We start from the raw sequence: 19,421 nt of genomic DNA, 5'->3' as shown, positions 1-19,421 counted from the left end.
GCATTAAACTAAGTAATCATTAATTATGTATTAAACAAATTTCGATGTGTCTAATATAATAAATAAGAACGAAGCGTTATGAGTTTTAATGGTTAAAAGCAAATCTCGTAGCTCTAATTCTACGTCGTCTCAGAGTGTTTTCACTGTAAACAGACCGTAGATTTGCATTTAAAACTAAATATATTTCACGGAAGATCGGATTTTGTTTCATAAAATTTATAAATAAGATATATTAAATAAGTCTTAGACAAATTAAATTATTTTGCTCGTCTAAATCAAACGTGTGAAAACCAAGTGCGTAAATTATAATTTAATTCAATTGTATTTTTATTTAAAACGTGATATTAGTATTTCAAAATTTTTAATTATAATACTAAAGATATAATAGCCTTAACCAATTTGCATTCGTATTTAAACTTAATTAATGTTGTAAAGCCACAACGGCAACCAAGCGAAAGTACAAGTGAATATTACCCTAAAAATAACGTCATTTTATGTGTTATTTAAAGAACTTAGAAAACTCTAAACTTAACTTAAAACGTTATATAATTAGCTAGATTTATATAAATGTGCGTTTAAAAATGCTTGACATATTTACTAAAGGATAAATTAAGCTTTATGATCAAAGTAAAATGATTTGATTTGATTATGGCATAATAAAATTATTTTAATTGTGGTATTATTTTTAGTAATGAAATGATTATTATAAGACAAGTTCCAAAAATATTATATTATATATTATACACATATATTAATTTTATATATTCTCCAATTTAAAAAATATTGCTTACATTTCTATATCTTATTGTTTTCAGATCAAGCAAGCGTTCTTTTAATTTTTTACTTAATTACTTTGTTGATTATTTTGTTTATAAACGGCAAATTATTATGATTATTTTTCAATACTTTTAAACGAATGGAATTTATATGAATTTTATTTTGTTTCTGTCTGTAAATTACAAATAATTATCGGAAGATGTTTTGTAAGTTTCAAGTTTTGTTTTAAATCTAATCGAACTACGTATGATATGAAACTATTATTGCACAACTTTAAAGTAAAAACTATTATTGTCCAAATATTATATATATCGTGGCAATTTTGACAAATATAAATAACTCAATTTGCGTGTATAAATATAACATAAAATGACCTTCAAACGGTGAACAAGTGTAAATATACAAGCTATATCCTAACTTAAGGAATGACTTATAGTGATTATTGTTGTATTTAAACGAATAATTAAATATTTATAAACGTAATGCTGAGAGCAGACATTCAATTTCAATAATATTTATGATAAATAATTTCCTAAATGCTGTATTAAATACAGAATATATAACCAGTTGTGAATCGTGTTTTAATAATTACTAATAGTAACAATCAAAATTTACCGAATTGTTAATTAAAAACTGGACGTCTGTTCTCAGTCTTTTATTTATGTTCGCATTATGATTTAACGTAAGCAAAATCTAAACGATACATAATATTATAGGAATCAAAAACACACAAAGTTTTACCTCTAAACCCTCAATTCACCGAAAATTAACAATAAATCAACATTCATAAATATTTAAAGTATTTTTTTTAATTTAATTATCGTTACGGTTAGTAAAATTAGTCATCATTATCCATGCCAATCAATTCAGCTTGCAGGCGGCCTTTCGTTCGACAGCAAGCTGTTAAACACAATATCCTTAGCGCGAGTCGAAATTGAGGGCTGAAAGATATGAGAATGACAATTTTCCAAAAAGAATTTAAAATCCCGAGCCAAACGACGCCGAAGTGAAGCATTGGTATCTTAAGCTCCTGATCAGTGAAGTACTCGTACAGCCTGACGCCTGAATACGGAGCCCAGCTGAGCCAAAAAGCGGTGACAAGAATGAAGCTCATCCAATGACTCGGGTTCGAGAGGTTCTCGGCAAGCGCAGTCGCGTATTCCTTATCGTGGATCGGAGCTCCGCTATTCAATTTTCTTTTCATGGAGAATATGTAGAAGTAGTTGTATACTATTGAAATAACGCTCGGCCCGAGAACGAGAATAACTAAAGTCGCCGTGTAAGCATACGTCGTTCCCCAATCCAACATACAAATAAAGGTTTCCTTATCGAAATTAGCTTCCTTTTTGTATCCAAGGAGAGGCGGACAACAGAGCATAGCGGCAGATATCCAGGTGAATACCATCCAGCATTGACTTCGGGTGCGAGTTTGTACCTATATTAATGTAATAATATTGTTACACATATTTCTTATTAGATAATTTGAAGGTGCAATACTAATCAACGTATGAAATATCTGGATTGTTAATATTCCAAATGATACTTGGCCGTTTCATTTATCCAAAACTGAAGCTTGATTGTTATCATTATACATAATCGAAACTGCACATAGAATTTTTGAAGAATTCCTGCACAAAAAAAAGATAAGTTAAAATACTTATTATTATTATTTGCATTAACAATTAGTGAACAAAGGTTACGTGAGACACGTAAAGAAAATGCGTATCAGTCGCAGTAAACAAGGTGAAATTTATTTAAGCTTCAGTGATAATTGATATATAAATAATAATGATAATACTCAAATTAACATTTTCTCGTAATGATCTATTTATCAAATACCAATGTTAAAAAAACTAATCCATCCAAAAATGATTTTTAAATTGAATCCAGATTTGATTCATCACTAAATAAATAATAGGTAAAACGGTTAACTAAAGCAGGTCACAACTATTGACAAGAAATTAAAGGTAAAATGGGTTAATAGAAATATATATTTTAAAAATTCTGTCACGATTGGATATTGTTACAGATACAGAGAAAACTATTTATAAGATTTAGTTGAACTGACCATGATGACCTGAAGTAAAAGTATCTGGCTTTACTAATCTATCGCTATTTTCCTATTAGACGCAACATAATTACTTCCAAGACATTGAATAATAAACCTTGATAAGCATTTTAAATTAAACATCTTTGCTCGTAAAATATATACTTATATAAAATTGAGAATTATATTGAGAATTATATTTCAATGCCTTGAACTTTAAAACTGATTATAAATTTAATTTTTCTTTGCAGGGCCAATGAGAGGAAATTTTTGTTTCTATTGAAATAAAGTATCACTGTTTTGGTATTTAATCAAATTTAACGTGACTAGGATAAATGTGCAAATTGTGCTTATTTATTGTGACATTCTGGCTCTAGATGACAACATTCAAGAATTCTAACTAAATGAACAGTAATTTAGTATTAGTTTCATTTACATGCAAGGCAAAAGGAAAAATATAAAAGTATGGCATATTAAGGATTTTTTATATTCATGCAAAAATTTTCATGATATGTTCATGACAATTACATCTGATTTCTCCATCAATGTAATAAAAGTATGACGTGTAATGATTTCATAAATTTCTGTAACGAAGAGTCACAATGCGTCTATATAATCGCTGTATAATATCGCTCTCTAGGAAAATATAAAAATCATTACATTTAATTCGCTTATATTTCAACAACATTTAAATATTTACTATCAGGAAGTAAGCTTGGGCAACTAAGACATTGGCCAGATTATAAAATAAACTATAAACAGACATAAATGATCAGGCCATAAATAAGAGAAGAGGTATTTAGTAAAGAAGAAAATATTGTATTCTACTAAGCTATTTAGTTTAAAAAACTGACTTCATTAATTTGATGGAGACCCGATGTTAACGCCCTGAACAATCTCTTGACGTCAGTAGAACCAGAGCGTCCAGTTTGTGGAAGACGAAAAGTAATAAGAAAAGAGATATCTACCGTCAAACTAACCGTCTCATAACGGAGAGGTTTCCTCACGGCGAGATACCGATCCACTGAGATCCACATGAACGTGTATACAGAGACGGACCAAAGTGTAACTTCAACATAGCCGGCCAATCGGCACATCAGATCTCCAAACATCCAGCGGCCAGTGATAGCAGGATAGACAGATAGAGGAACCACGAAAAGGCCACATAGCAAATCTGCAACTGCCAGCGACAGGAGGTAATAGTTGATAACCTCATTCGATAAACCTGTAAATGGTATTCGTCGATGACAAATATGTACTATTACATAAAGAATCCTAAAACCCTCAAACCAGATACCGGTTAAGGCCTTGATATTAAATAATGTGTGTGTTGTGTACATTACCTTTGAAGTTCAGAAAAGCAGCAATGATAAGAAGGTTGGAAACAACGATGGCCACACCCATAACCGCGATGACGGCAGCTTGCGTGAGCGACTCGAAGGTGGCGAACGGGCTGTCAGCTACGCTCACCTCGCTTCCCGTTCGAGCACTCAGCACGCGGGACGGCATCGTTATTCTATATAAAAGAAAACAGCTAGTTCATACAACTACAATAATTAAAATAAACATTAAATATTATTATAGTCGTAATAAAAGTCGTCAAGGCTTCTCTATATTTTCTCAATATATTTAAAATTGTTACTAAAATATAACTACCAAAGTGTTTCTTTCAACTTTCAATTAAATTAACTAGTAAATTTCTATTTGTACTCGTACAATACGCAAAACGGTGATTCATAATGTCCTCACGGATCATTTAATATGCATATAAAGATCAATGCATTTCTAGTTATTCTTCACTTTACACACATTTATCGGACTCTGTAATTAGAGCTGACGTTCAAAGGACCTTACCTTGTGTCTTAAAACCACCTTTACGATTATAATCCTTGTTCATAAAAATACAACTCTAGTAAAATAAATCAAACGTAAAATAACAAGCAGAGTATGTCTTACTACAGGGCAAAGACTTTGTGGTAAATATATTTATTTTGAAATGGTATTGGTACATTTACAGCATTCATCTACAGACAGACAAAAGACAACGGCATATTTTGGAAAAATCCATAAACACCCGAAGATTGATTGACTGGACACAATATATTATATTATTATTCAATTGAGATTGATCCTGTAGTCTCCATTAACTCCATCATTTAGATATCAACAATGTCAATAAAACTGACCTCAATAGGGTAGGTCATTTACCTGGAGTTACTCCGATACATAGTCTATTCTCATCGGCACCTAACAATAGTACGCATTGCTTAGTGATTTCGTGCTATTGTTATCCGTGCTATTATAATGTCAATATCCACGTCGCCTGTACCAACCTTTACTAAACTAAAGATAGGTAGATAAAATCAAGTTTTAAAAGATAAACAACACTTACTAGTAATTTTCAAGATTTATGTGTGAAAATATCGGCGGTAGCCATCTTCTGAAAACTGCTTCATGCCTGCGAATAATATACCTTGTTACTTGAAAGTAGAAAAATAAGATACAAATAAAAACAATACAATGCTGCATTTATAATTTCATTCGTCACATTACTTAAACAATTAATTTAATGATTTATCCTAATATTGTTATAAGTGTTCGGACGAACTCAATAACGCTAACTTTTATTTTAAATTAGATTTTAAAATTAATATGATAATATTTGGAAATTTCGATTATTAAAATAGTTATTTAAATTAAACAGTAATAAATGCGCGTTATAAATTAGTTCATATTAATTAAAAGTAATATAAGCTGCTTAAATATATATATTGTTCTGCACTTTCATACAAGATAAAACCAATTAACATAAAATGTATATGGCAAAGTGGTTGGAATTTGATTGTAATCGTTTTTGAAAATTGAGCAAACCATTTATGAACACGCAAAGTTTTAAAGTGAAGTATTTTACTTACACAAGTAGAATATCATGTTAACGGAAATCACATTGCAACCAGTCAATACTGTAATTGGAAACGTGCAAAATTGTACATACGGCACTTTAAATTTAAAATATTTATTAGTCGTAATGATTAACCAATTTAAATTCCAAACAAAAATTGGACGCTTTTTCATAAAGTGCTTATATCGTTACTTTCATTTTATTTAAATACATGTCACCGTTTTATAAAACAAATATGGAAAATAACTACAACGGCGCTACGGCCGCGAGCGTTTTCCGATAATTGCTATGTCAATTGAAGCGAAGTTTCAGTAAAGCGTATTTTACTTAAAGGAAACAAACTATTTTGTTTGATTAATTTCAAAGTTAAAATGTATCGATATATTTAAAGTATTTTAAAATTGTTTTAAAGGTGAATGCCCTGAACTAAGTTACCGTTTCACTGTCGTCTGAAGTACTAAAAAAGTAAAAAAACTGAAGTAAAAGGGAACGTGTTCGATTGAATCCACTACGCTTCGAGCTTGTGATTCTCAGATTCTTTGATTTATAAACAAATATATAATGTGTTTACAGGAAATAAATATTTTCTTATTATTTATTAAATATACTTATTTAAAAAACCACGAAACTGAGCTAACTTAACAACCTAATATTCAACGCGTTTTTTAGCAATGTTTTCTTTCACCACTGAGCCTGAACCCGTAATTTTCGGTTAAAACGCACGCATTCTTATTACCGAGTCTGCTCAGCTATATTATATTATAGTATCTGTAATCTACCGTATAAAACAATATTCGTATCTACAAGTATTTACGACACGTCATAGTATGGGAAGTAAGGTATCGTCAATCTTAAACAATATAAAATCTGAACAAAGAGAAACCTCTGGACTTTATAAGAGCTTTGTTTTGTTGCGGTATACACACAGAAGTCGAAACGATCCATTGTTACAGAATCTATTGTTAGTAAAACTTTAAGCGAAAGTAGAAGTCTCCTTGAACTAATTTTAAATCGCTGTTGGTGACATATATTTGACAAAATCTGTTTTTGCTACAACCTGAATTAAGCTTGTGCCGTATATTACGAGTATATTTTTATATACACTGGTGGTAGGGCTTTGTGCAAGCTTCTCTGGGTAGGTACAACCCACTCATTAGATATTCTACCGCAAAGCAGCAGTACATTGTATTGATGTGTGCCGGTTTGAAGGGTGAGTGAGCCAGTGTAATTACAGGCACAAGGACCATAACATCTTAGTTCCGAAGGTTGGTGGCGCATTGGCGATATAGGTGATGGTTATATATGGCGTTGGTTACCACTTACCATCAGGTGGCCCATGTCCTCCTACCAATACTATATATATATATATATATATATATATATATATATATATATATAAACATCCATTATAAAACTACAAAAACGCCCCATGCCTATTTTAATACATAAAATTATTTTATTAATATAACATTATATTTCATAGTTACTTCTTTATTGTTAATTCAAAATTCAAAATAGCTTCTGTACATATTCAGTACCGCGCGGAATGGTGGAAAGAATGCTAACAGCATTTTCCCGTTAAATTGAACGTCCGATTCTCTGGGCGGAAAATATTCCAGTCCTCCTGTCACTCGTGGAGGCAATAAAGCCGGGTGTTATATATAAATTAGAATTTTTTCTCGGAATAGAATCTATTGAGATTCGTCTCTAGTACTATCGTACTGAATTTAAAACGATCTTAAAGGTTCATAAACTTTTAAGTACAATAAGATTGCATAATAGAATCCCAAGAGTACTTGGGATGAACACCGTATTTACGAATAAAGTACAGGATTGTTTACATACAAAATCAAAAGTAAAATATTTGTACGATGATTCAAGGATGAATCGTTTTAAAAAATACTATTTTAATGAATAAATCAACAATCACATGTCGCTTAAATTAAACTACATTTCGAAATAAATATACTTGACTGTTATTTTATTTCAACTCGCTTGAATTTTATTAAGTTTTCCATTAATTGAACAAACTTCGGATAATGCGCTAAACTCTATGATTGAGTAATGAATTATTTATTTATCTGCCGTACAAAATTATATCTAGACATGACTTCATGGCATCTTTTTGGAGAACTTTCTAAAAATTTTTTTCTTCAAGATACTCATTACAATTGTTTTCAAAATTCAATCGACTAGATGTAATTGGTTGTGAAAGCTTGTATCAAAATAATCTTAGTATTATTCTTAAATACTGGTACATGCATAAAGTTTTGTCACTTTGTTTGTATGTAAGTCTATACAAATAACGAATAAATTTTATGATATTCGTAAAAAATAAATCTAATAAAATTTTGTAATAAAAATTAATGGTATTGGAGAAAGGTAATGAACATTCAAAGAAAAATTAGAAAAAGCTTTGGATAAAATAAATGTGGCACTATTAAATGTCATTTAATATCGTCGTGACGAAAAATGTACTAAATCTTCTCGAGATAACTTATAATGAAGAAAGAAGCTGTCATGTCTTAACTATTCAACCAATCATCATGAAATTTTACAGACAAGTTGTCAGAAGTACAGAAAAAACTAAGAAATTGGTATTTTTATATTTTCAGCTTGAATAAATACGAAGATTTAAAAATAAGAAGATTTAATAAATGATTTAAAAAGAAGATTTAATAATAAAATGCAAATGAAAACCGATTTTTTGTTTTTTATAAAATCTGATTAACTTTCTGTATTCCCTGTTTATTTTCCTTTCAAATAACGATAGTAAGCAGCATTTCAATACGCTTACAATTATTGTATTTCCGTAGAGACGCGTGTAACTTTCCTTTTCAATATCAGTGAAAGCGATCTATTTCTTAGAATTTATTTCAATGTTGGGCATGTTTCTCACAAAATATTAATTAATTATTATTCAAATGTAGATAATCAGAATTATTACATATATATTCGTATCTATATTTATATTAATATGTAAAGTAAATTATATTAATCTAATTCATTAAAAATCAAAACTTCAAATAAATTAGTTTATTAAAATAACATATTAAATTAACATAGTTAAATCGATATATAGATATTTTGTTTGTTTTTTTTATTCTCGTTACTTATACTTCGTAACATCATCAGAGAATCATTTTAAATTTATATTTAAATTTAATCATGAATTAAGGTCACCGTGTTCTATATAATGAATTATACGGAGACCTATGTAGGCGTACCCTCAACCACAGTATTGATCCAAAACCGCGGCACTTTCTGTCGCAGAAATATTTAGGGCATTTTATGCGCATATCTCCTTGCCAAATGGTCTTTCGTATTTCCAATAAGAATGGAATACTATGATCTTTTTATATCTGACGTAAATGTGAAAGAAACTATTTTTATAGGCTTAAAAGATTTCTTTAAAAGTAAAGTATACACCAAACGATTTAATTACATGTAAAATTCGTCAGATAGCTTTTAAAATACTAGCGTAAAAATTAAAAATATATTTAAAAATAACATGAAACATGATAATCAAATATGTTACGTTGAATACGATTTATACATAATTAAATAGAAAAATTGAATCTTTCTGTGAAATTTTATTAAAACATTTAACGCTGTGTTCTCGCATCTGCGAGATCACCAAAAAATAAAGAAATAAATTATTACTCTAGTAAGTAACTATGTATTAGTCTAAAAAATGTCGTAAATGTGCTAAAAAATTCATTGCTCATGAATTACTCCAAAAAGTTCGACTGATTTAGATGATTCAATATTGAATCTAATCTAAGTATACTAAAATATAGTAGAGTGTACTAAAAAAGTATTCTACCAAAAAAAGCATCAGGAAAAACATGTTAATTTCAATCTAATCAATGTTTTTTTTTTTCTCAAAAATGGGACAATGGGTTTGATTATTTAAGCGTTGTATTTATTAGACAGCTACATCATATATATTACACTACATTTTTTTTAAATCGGTGCATTCGTTTCTATGTATATTATAGAAATCTAGCTTACATAAATAAAAAGTAAATATAAAAAAACAAAATTTTCAGTAAATATATAACAAAAATATTACATAAATATATAACAAAAATATTTACAAACATTTTTATTCAATCACTTGTAATTTTGTTTCTATATTTATGTAATGTTAGCATTGAGTGAGAAGCCATACTTAGCGCAATATATTTATTTTTTCCTACTGGTACCTAACTTCCGTCATGATTTCTTACAAAAAAATCTTTTCGATTACTGATAATATTGAACTTACAAAAAAAAACAAACTTACGTATTAAAAACAAAACACAAATCTTAGAATTGCTATACATTAAACAGCTTTTGCATCAGTCTTGTAATAGTCGTAATAATATTTAACTTGAAATATAATAATATTTTATGTTCAATATCGACATCTCATTGCTTAAGCAAGTAAACAATGTCTTAACATTAAACAATGTCTTTACACAATGTAAAGATTTACTGACTACGGATTACTTTAAGACTATGGATTAAAGCGAAAGACTCATTTTATTGCAATACGATAACCTGTTCACGACTTAACGACTTGTCAACAATTACTTAGGAAGTATTTAAATTTTTAGAAAAAATAATATTTAATAATCTGTTTCAAGATGTAAACTATCATTAATCTTTAAATTTAACAGTAGTTTTCACGTGGCAGACGTAAGCAATTTTATAAAATATACGATATGAAGCGATAATAAATAGTAATGGACCAAATATTCTTCCTACAATCGTTATAAGACGTAAAAATGCATACTTCCAACATACTTCCATTAAACCGAATCCATGCATGTCTGATCTTGTATAATAACCAAATCAGATTAACTTATGATTACAGCTAATTTAGGTATTTATAAATTTTATATTTATTTCTGTTTAGTGAAAGATATCAACTTAAGTTATTCAAGGCTTCTTCTGTAGTTATTAAGTTGCCCAAAGCTAATCTGCTCATCCTTCATTTTAATTTTTATTTTAACTATCACATAATATCAAAATTTTCAAGTTTTGGCTTCCGCTGAATATTTTTCATCTATTACTCCAAGTTGAATAACAAAAATTGGCTCAAGGAATGAGATCAGCTGGTATAAACTCATTTAGCTCAACTTACAGCAAATTTTAATATAATCCTCGCGAACATTACAAGCCGAACAATCGGTTCGGTAACATTATTACTGACCTCTTTAATACGTAGAATTACCGTATTCCACATAACCCATTTTAATAAAATCATTAAATTCATTATACCCATTAAGAATATAAATTAAGAATCGAATTTAAAAATATATATAATTTAAAAAGAAACATTATATATGCTAAAAAAGAACATAGGGTAGAAAGAATCATCGATGGGACATTAGAGCTCATCACCAAATGGGGCTCTGATAATCTTGATTCTTATCTTATCTTTTCTAAATTGATTATCGGTACATCAGGGTGTTAAAGTACGAGCTTGTACGAGAACGCCACCATGTGGATCCGACTACAGGATCAGAACTCAAAACCTATCCAACTGCAGAGAGGTGTAAGTCAGGGAAACGTGATATCTCCGAAACTATTTACCGCTGCATTGGAAGATGTTTTCAAGCTTCTGGACTGGAACGGACTTGGCATCAATATCAACGGCGAGTACATCACTCATCTTCGATTTGCCGATGACATTGTAATTATGTCTGAGACCTTGGAAGACCTCGGCACTATGCTCGATGACCTCAGCAGGGTTTCCCAACAAGTGGGTCTAAAAATGAACATGGACAAGACAAAAATCATGTCGAACATCCATGTTACACCCACTCAAATTTATCGAGATCGAATCAGAAATGATGAAATCCGCAGGCGAACCACAGTAACCGACATAGCCCGAAGAATTGCTAAATTGAAGTGGCAGTGAGCACTCGCAGAACCGACGGCCGCTGGGGCAGATAGGTTCTCGAGTGGCAACCACGAACCGGAAGACGCAGCATGGGCAGGCCCCCTACAAGGACCGACGACATAGAACGAGTCCCGGGAAGCCGTTGGATGCGGGCAGCGCAAGACCGGCCAACGTGGAAATCCTTTGGGGAGGCCTTTGTTTAGCAGTGGACGTCTTCCAGCTGATATGATGATGATGATGAGGTTTCCTCACTATGTTTTCCTTCACCGTCAAACACGAGACGAATTATAAACACAAATTAAGCACATGAAAATTCAGTGGTGCTTACCCGAGTTTGAATCACGCGTTCCAAACACTGAGCCATCTCGGCTACAATATATTATGTATAACGTGTTTTTATCCTGTTTCACACGTCATGTGTTATAATGAAGCATTTAAACATGAAAGGAGCTTTAAAACCTTTAGACGTGTTTTACATCTCACACGTTATAATAGTCAGACCTATTATAATAGAAAGAGCTTTTAACAGACACCTATACTTGCATTTCTGTTAAACAATGCATTTAATTTATTATAATTCCTTACAGTTTGACAAATTTTAGTAAAAATATTTAAAACTTTATAAATATCGTATTATATTAAAAATAAATGTTTAAAAGAAATTGGATTTCGATTTTGAAGAAATATTTTATCTTTTATTTATATAGGAGGTTGACCGGCGGGTCACCTGATGGTCACCACCACGCATAGACATTGGCGCCGAAAGAAATATTAACCCTTTCTTACATCATTAATATGCCACCTACCTTGGGAACTATGATGTTTAGTCCCTTATGTCTGTAGTTACTGGCTCACTCACTGTTCCAACCGAAACACAACAAGCGTATTGCTGTTTGGTAGTAAAATAATATAATAAAAAATAATCAACCATTATTTTTTCCTATTGCTGTTTTTTCATAAAATATCCAATTAACAGTATATATTCTACGGCTAATGTGAATTTTAATCCCGAAAAATTCACGGGTGTATAACGCTAATATACGATTTGATGAAGATAAGAATACAATATTTTGTATATTTCATGTTTATTAGTTATAAAAGATTGTTTCAACATATTTTTAAATACACTCAAAACTTACTTTAAAATATTGTTTGAAAATTTTAAAACTGTTCTTTAACTAGATTTTATTTTCTAAGATTTAATTCATATAACCAATTTATAAGATTTCCAACAACATAAGCAATTCAACTATAAGAACTATACAAACAAGCGTGATTTTTTGGAAAAAAAAGAACTTTAAATGAGTTTCAATAATTACTTTATATAGAAAAACTCCTAAAATTGTTACCGATCATTAAATTGTATAAGAATTTTCACTGTTAACGCAACAGATTTAAGCGCATCTCGTATATGCTTTGATAACCTACAACCATAAAATGTGTACATAGTAATGTTAAACGTATAGACATCTTCAATGCTTAATACACGAGACAATATAAACAAACTATCGATATATGCCTGCATGCATAGAAATCATCACATTTCGTATTTTACAAACAAACATCGCTTTATATAATGGATATATCAAGGTGATATTTGAACAACTTCAAAGGAAAATTTACTTACATATTTATCTGAGATTATAAGCATTGAATATATTTAACTATTATGTTATTAAATTGAAATAAAAAAATTACAACGTTTGCTCAAAGTAAGGGAAACTATCAGAGCGTCTAAACATGCATTAAAACTTATATAGCACAAGCGGTTTTCAACGGACTGAAATTTCTGACTGAAAATAGTTCATTGAAAAAGCCAGCGAAATGTAAATAGCTTTGGAAAAGTAAACGAAAAAAATGTTATAATCCGTTTCTATACAAGTCGTAGCGAATAGAAACAAAAGAACACGAAAAGGTACCTATTTATAATTCAAAGTGATATTTTTAATTTAAAATTCTTAATGGTTTTTTTTATTTACATTTGTGAAAAAGTTTTTTCGAGTTGTAGAAAAGACAGAAAAAAACGTATTGAAACGGCATATAACTAAATATTTGTTTATTTATTTATTCTTTATTGCGCTCAGATTACTTACAAAATGTATGAACATATACACTTTTTTTAATTAAGTAAAATGTACAATTAATTTGAAGTTACGTAATTGATATATAAAAACGCACGTTAATTTCGCTTGCAGCACATATGTATATACAATATAATTCGCTATATACTACACATTGTAATAAAATACCTACAGCATGCACTAATCGAAAAGATTATAGTAAATATTTTATTATATATACCTTACCTTTAATAAATAAATTTATCAATAAAGTAAACATAATAATTAAAAGAAATATTTAAAACAATTATACTGGCTATATTTTTTATTTAATAATAAATTAAACTAAACAAAAGTCGTACTATAAAATTAAAAAAATACTTTGATTACTTTAAATTTATATGATGATAGAAATTGTAACTAATGTTCATAGCTTAATGAAAAACCAAAAGAATAAAAATAATGGAAATCTAACGTAATCTACTTTTATTTAATTCAAAACACAAATATTGCTCGTTTTGTTACATAATTTAATAAAACTGGAACGGAATAATGATTTCATTGAATAATTTAAATGGCAGCCTTCATAAATTGTTCCTTTGCGCAGGTATCGATGGTGGCGTATCCATAATAAATTCACGACGTATGGACCTACAAAGGATATTATTCAATCGATATAACGAACGTTATCAAGAATGAAACTTCTCTATGTATTTATGCTTTTGTAAATAGTAGTTATAATTATAATATAACACTTTAAATAACGTTTTATTTTTACACTTATTCCTTTTAAACGTATGATTAAAAAAATAACAATGATTTTCCTATTGCCGCTTTTCACTGTTTAAATTACGAGCTTTTCATTTCGCAATTTAAATAACAAATATAATTACACCAACCTAAGTGTAGAAGATCAAGGTCTGTAACCTTATATAATAAAATATCTTCAATGTCTTGTAATGCAGCACACACATAATAGCTTATATTAACAAACTAACATTGTAATGTCGTATTTGAAAATACAACCAATTAGGAAAATGGTTTTCTTGATGAAGACACATCAAATTACAAAACATTTGTTTAATTATAGCTCATACCGAAAATTTATTGGAAAATAAATTTAATGCGAATTTCCTTTACTACCGTGATTTGAAATACTAAGCCCCACTCCGACTTACATCACGAATGGTACCTTACTTACGTCACAACAATCTTTTTCATTAAATTGAGCGTCCAATTTTATTAAAACATAATATTATTGATTAACATTTATACACACTTAATAAACACTTATTAATAATATAACTGGTAAATTATAAAAAAAACATACGTACAGTGTCTACGTGTAGAGTACGCGAGCGTCGTGTTAAGGGTGCGGGGATAATGTGACGTGGTCTCGGGTAAGGGCGTCTTGTTATTCTGAGGGGGGACGCGCGCGGCGTACATTCAGGAGTCAAGGTCGAAACGAGGAGCTCCGCTAGCGGCCGGGCACCCCAAGGTTAGCGCGCCCCTTCTACAATCGATATGAACATTAAAAACAGAAACCCTTACTGCTATGACACCAACATCTGTGGAAATTTTACCCAACAACCCTAAGCCTAACCCTTTTCAATTATAATAATTGTACCTACTAATTTTTATCCACTAAAATATTTTAATAAACTGTAATACTTTAACTAATATTTGGGTCATTATGTTACTAGTATTTAGTATTATTAATATAAAAGGATTATCTATCGAGATCCTGTTGATATAGAGATTTAACGATCATACGAATTCACCCCGTGAAATAGAATGCATCCTATGAGTTAGCTAAGAAACGGTATCGATATATCCAAAGAACACGCCCTGCACAACTAGTGCAAGAAGTTTTAAAGTATCGTAAGTTATTGTACGCTAGTTTCAATAAAATGCTTTTTCATAAATTTTTGCGAAACTTCAGATTTTATATATTTATCTAAAAAATAACACAAACAGCGTGAATCCGATAAAAACGATGCCTTGAAATTTAAATAAAGCAATGTAAAAACCTTCAAAAAGCCGATACTCAATCATATAATTGACATAGTGATACGTTTAGTATCAAACCTATCAAGGTTACAAAAGATTCGGGTCAAATATGTAACATCAGACAAATTAAAACTTAAGCCGAAATAAAGCCGGCGTTACTTACGATATTTTAAATAATAGGTGCAACATTAAAAATTAAGCTTCACATTATGTACGTAAATGTACTTATTGGAAAATTAATTTTCACATTTCACCTTTTATAAAATGATTGCTCTGGTATTATTTGTAAAATAATTTACACAGCCACAAATACACGTGTTATATTTATGTGTGTATTTAGTTGTAGATGTTAATACCACTTTACCGCATTATTTAAATACAAACACAGATTGATTTATAAAGTTTATAATTAATTTATAAAGTTTTTAAATTCCTACAAGCTAACCTAATAGTATATAGATTATTATTGATGTTATTCTCGCACGCAGCCATCTGTAATAAGCCTATTTTAAACCACTATACATGGTTAGATTTACGTCCGCCGTACAATTCATAGATTTATTCTATTAAATTTATTATATACTCATATAATATATATACTTATAATTACATTTGTTTGTGGCTTCCACCAACCTAATTAATAAATAGTTTTGAGAAGGACATAAATTATTTTATATAATATTGTAGGTAGGTTATACGGTAAACAAGAAACAAGAAGGCAAAATATAATTGTTTTTGTTATTTATTACAATAATAGATAATAGCTTTTATATATTAAATTATAAGATAATATTTTAAAACAATTTATAAATGTATATACATTATTTTAACAATTAATAAAATGTAATTTAGATTTATAGATTTTAAAATTAAGCACTACAAACTCTCTCTCACTCATTTGTTATAAGAAATTTAATTTTTGACCTATTTTATTCAGCTGTAGAAGAGATAATTATTAATTACCATACTGCGTATAGGACGTAAAAATATGCCACACATCCACTTAATAAATATAAGCAACAAAAATAAATGTAAATGTGGGTTTGATTGTTTTTCATCTTTTAGTCGAACTTACAATAATGAAATTTACCTAACTGTTTAAAATAATGCTTAAATCAAGAAGTATATAGAGGAACCTTAAAATTTTTGAGAGTAATTAATGCTTATAAACTAATATAAGAATTGTTCTATTATTGTAGTTGCTAATGTTAACCTTACATGTTAAAAAGCGACCTTAAATAAATAAAAAAAACCTAACACCCTAAGCATGAACCACACCTCTCCACGCTATTTCGGATATTAAAAATTGTAACCAATTAAAAAAGTTTCATTTTGACTGACAATACATACGTATCATCAATATTGAATAAAGTACTTTAATGCATGCCAAAAATGTGTGTGTTAATTTATGTAAAAATGTTAAATAATAAAAGCTATAATCAATAAAATCGAACAATAACGACAATTTCATTCATATTAAACAAAAAAAAACACCGAACTGAATTGCATAACTAAAACGGAATCGTTTTTTGCAAATGTTTGTGGCGAATTTCAATTGACAACGCGGTCGAAAAAGACACTCGACACCCATGTGAAAAATAACATAACGGAATATTGGTGGAATAGCTTAATTTCCGATATGTATTAAAAAAACTAAAAAGAAAATTATTTTGTAATAAATTTGTTATTATCTACTAATGTACACTTATATCGGTCGCAACGCTTCAAATTTTATTTTATTTTTTTGAATATACGTAAGTAAAATAAAATAATAATAATAAAAAAGTTCGCAATTAGACTTTATATTAACTAGTTTAAAAACTTTTTAATTAGCTTAAACTTACCCGCGTCATAGCCAGTCCGCGTGAACCGAGTAGCGTAGCAAGTTCCGTAGACAGGTAGTATTATGGGGCGAGGGATCGCGGATACGGACAGCGATGCTCTACCACTGCAGAGGCGAAAGCGCGCGCACTCCTCGCGCTCCCCTCCACGATCGCAATGCCGCTCTCACCATCGATTCATCGTTTTGCTACTGTTTATCACTTAAAGTACAGCCTATTACGAATTAGGTCACTTATATCCATAGCTACCAAAAAACTAATCATAATAAAGCAACGAAAACAAAAACTTACTATGTCAACGGATTTATAAGAGATACTCTTAGTTAAGAAATTCTTGATGTTTTGTCCTTTTTTTTAATAATTTGATCATATATTTTTAATTTAAATAGTTTTCAGAAGAATCTTAAAATAATAAAATAAAATTAAGATTTTTCGCCAAGTCATACTTTAACTAAAGATATAAAAGCAAAATATTTTAAATACAATCGGTGTCTAGTCGAGCGATCTTTCCATTAAATGTAACTCTATTTTTCATATCACTTTTAATATATTGATTCAAATTGCCATCATTTGCTTAAAGATTTGTCGAAATAGACTGTAGTTAAAAGTTCAATGTTTTATTATTGTTATATTGATAAATTCGAATTATTTTTAAATAACAAATTGTATTCGAACAATTATATGTCTTTTTTCAAGAAAATTAGCCTACGTGTACACGGTCCTGCAGCCCCATTGGCATCGCAACACAAGTTTTTATTATTATATGATTAAAAACTGCAAACGGGTCTCGTGCGTCTACGCTAATTAATGTAAAGATGCCTAAGCTTCTAGTCATTTCAAAGTTACCTTTTAAATGTATACTAATTTGTATATAACTTACTGCATATTTTTTAACTCTTTAACAAGCACACGAAAATGACTAATATTTACTGCAGGGTAATGCTAGATGTAGCGAACATCGTTAATCTGTTCTTGACATTGTTGATAGGTAGGTTTAAAGAAAGCTTTACAGCAAATCGGCTGGGATACCTTTATGCGTTTGCTGTAGAGTACCTTCAGCAGATAAATAAATACATACTTTTATATTATTACTTAACATTATGCATATAAAATGTAATTTTTAAACACTAATTTATTTATCGCCAGACATTTTGTATTAATTTTCATCCTCACTTACAACCAATAAATCATTTATGTTAATGATAATTCGATCTAAGGTCTCGTCGCTACTTCTACAAACGGAAAAACATCTCCAAGGTGATTTATCTGTATGCCCCTTTGGTAGTAAGCATTCACATTACGTACGCAAAAAATGTTCTATTAATAATTATTATTATTATTGAAGTGATATATTAATATCATATCAATTATTCAGCCTAGCCAACAGGTGACATTTTTGATAACAATTGTGTCCGCAAATACATGTGCACTCTTAATTCCATTACAATCCGACAGGATGGTAAAATCTAGATGACCGGAAACAGTTTATGTGTAGGACCAATCTGGTTTCCGTGAGTGTAAACGCTTAACGTTTCCAAACTCCGGGCTGATACTGAGAATTTCTTGAAGAAAAAACGAAACAACCGTTCTTTTGGCATAGTTCTGGATTAAAACCCAGGATGCCAGAATCTGCCGTCTTGTAGGCTAATCAGTAAACTAACGAGGTAGTTAAAACCGCTTCTAATAATTATAGTTTGTAACTTCCAATTTGTGCCACCGTTACGAATTGTAATTTATTATTGTAATTTTTTAATAGTACAGTATAGTAGCCAGTCACAGATGACGCTGTATACGATGTACACGAAACTTAAACCAAGAAAAAGCGCACAGCTTATATTCCGTACTTTATCGATAGCTGTGTGTGATATTGAGTTTCACGAGAAAGAATTTA

General features: G+C 29.8%; 1 protein-coding gene across 4 annotated transcripts; it reads right to left on the bottom strand.

The window, feature by feature from the left end:
• Window positions 1-1,358: 1,358 nt before the first annotated feature.
• Window positions 1,359-17,607, bottom strand: LOC126780245 (G-protein coupled receptor 52). 4 transcript variants are annotated; one of them, XM_050504547.1, is made up of 6 exons: window positions 17,534-17,607; window positions 15,014-15,192; window positions 5,217-5,282; window positions 4,168-4,340; window positions 3,793-4,049; window positions 1,359-2,212 (listed from the first exon to the last, which is right to left on the bottom strand). In XM_050504547.1, the coding sequence occupies exons 4-6, from the start codon at window positions 4,331-4,333 to the stop codon at window positions 1,616-1,618; spliced, it is 1,020 nt and encodes a 339-aa protein (XP_050360504.1). In that variant the 5' UTR covers window positions 4,334-4,340; window positions 5,217-5,282; window positions 15,014-15,192; window positions 17,534-17,607; the 3' UTR covers window positions 1,359-1,615. The 4 variants fall into 4 exon arrangements, with proteins under 4 accessions (XP_050360504.1, XP_050360507.1, XP_050360505.1 ...); XM_050504550.1 differs by having other exon boundaries at window positions 3,805-4,049; XM_050504548.1 differs by lacking the exon at window positions 15,014-15,192.
• Between the last annotated feature and the right edge of the window lie 1,814 nt (window positions 17,608-19,421).

This window comes from Nymphalis io, chromosome Z (genome assembly GCF_905147045.1).
Source record: "Nymphalis io chromosome Z, ilAglIoxx1.1, whole genome shotgun sequence".
Taxonomy (NCBI): domain Eukaryota; kingdom Metazoa; phylum Arthropoda; class Insecta; order Lepidoptera; family Nymphalidae; genus Nymphalis; species Nymphalis io.
This window is presented reverse-complemented; position numbering and strand designations above follow the sequence as displayed.

What these genes read in the sequence shown, in the direction of transcription:
- LOC126780245 (XM_050504547.1), bottom strand. Translation starts at nt 4,333, where the DNA reads ATGCCGTCCCGCGTGCTGAGTGCTCGAACGGGAAGCGAGGTGAGCGTA. An exon ending in TGCTTTTCTGAACTTCAAAG is followed by an intron (nt 4,050 to 4,167) that starts GTAATGTACACA and finishes TACCATTTACAG; the next exon opens with GTTTATCGAATGAGGTTATC. An exon ending in ATGAGACGGTTAGTTTGACG is followed by an intron (nt 2,213 to 3,792) that starts GTAGATATCTCT and finishes ACATTAATATAG; the next exon opens with GTACAAACTCGCACCCGAAG.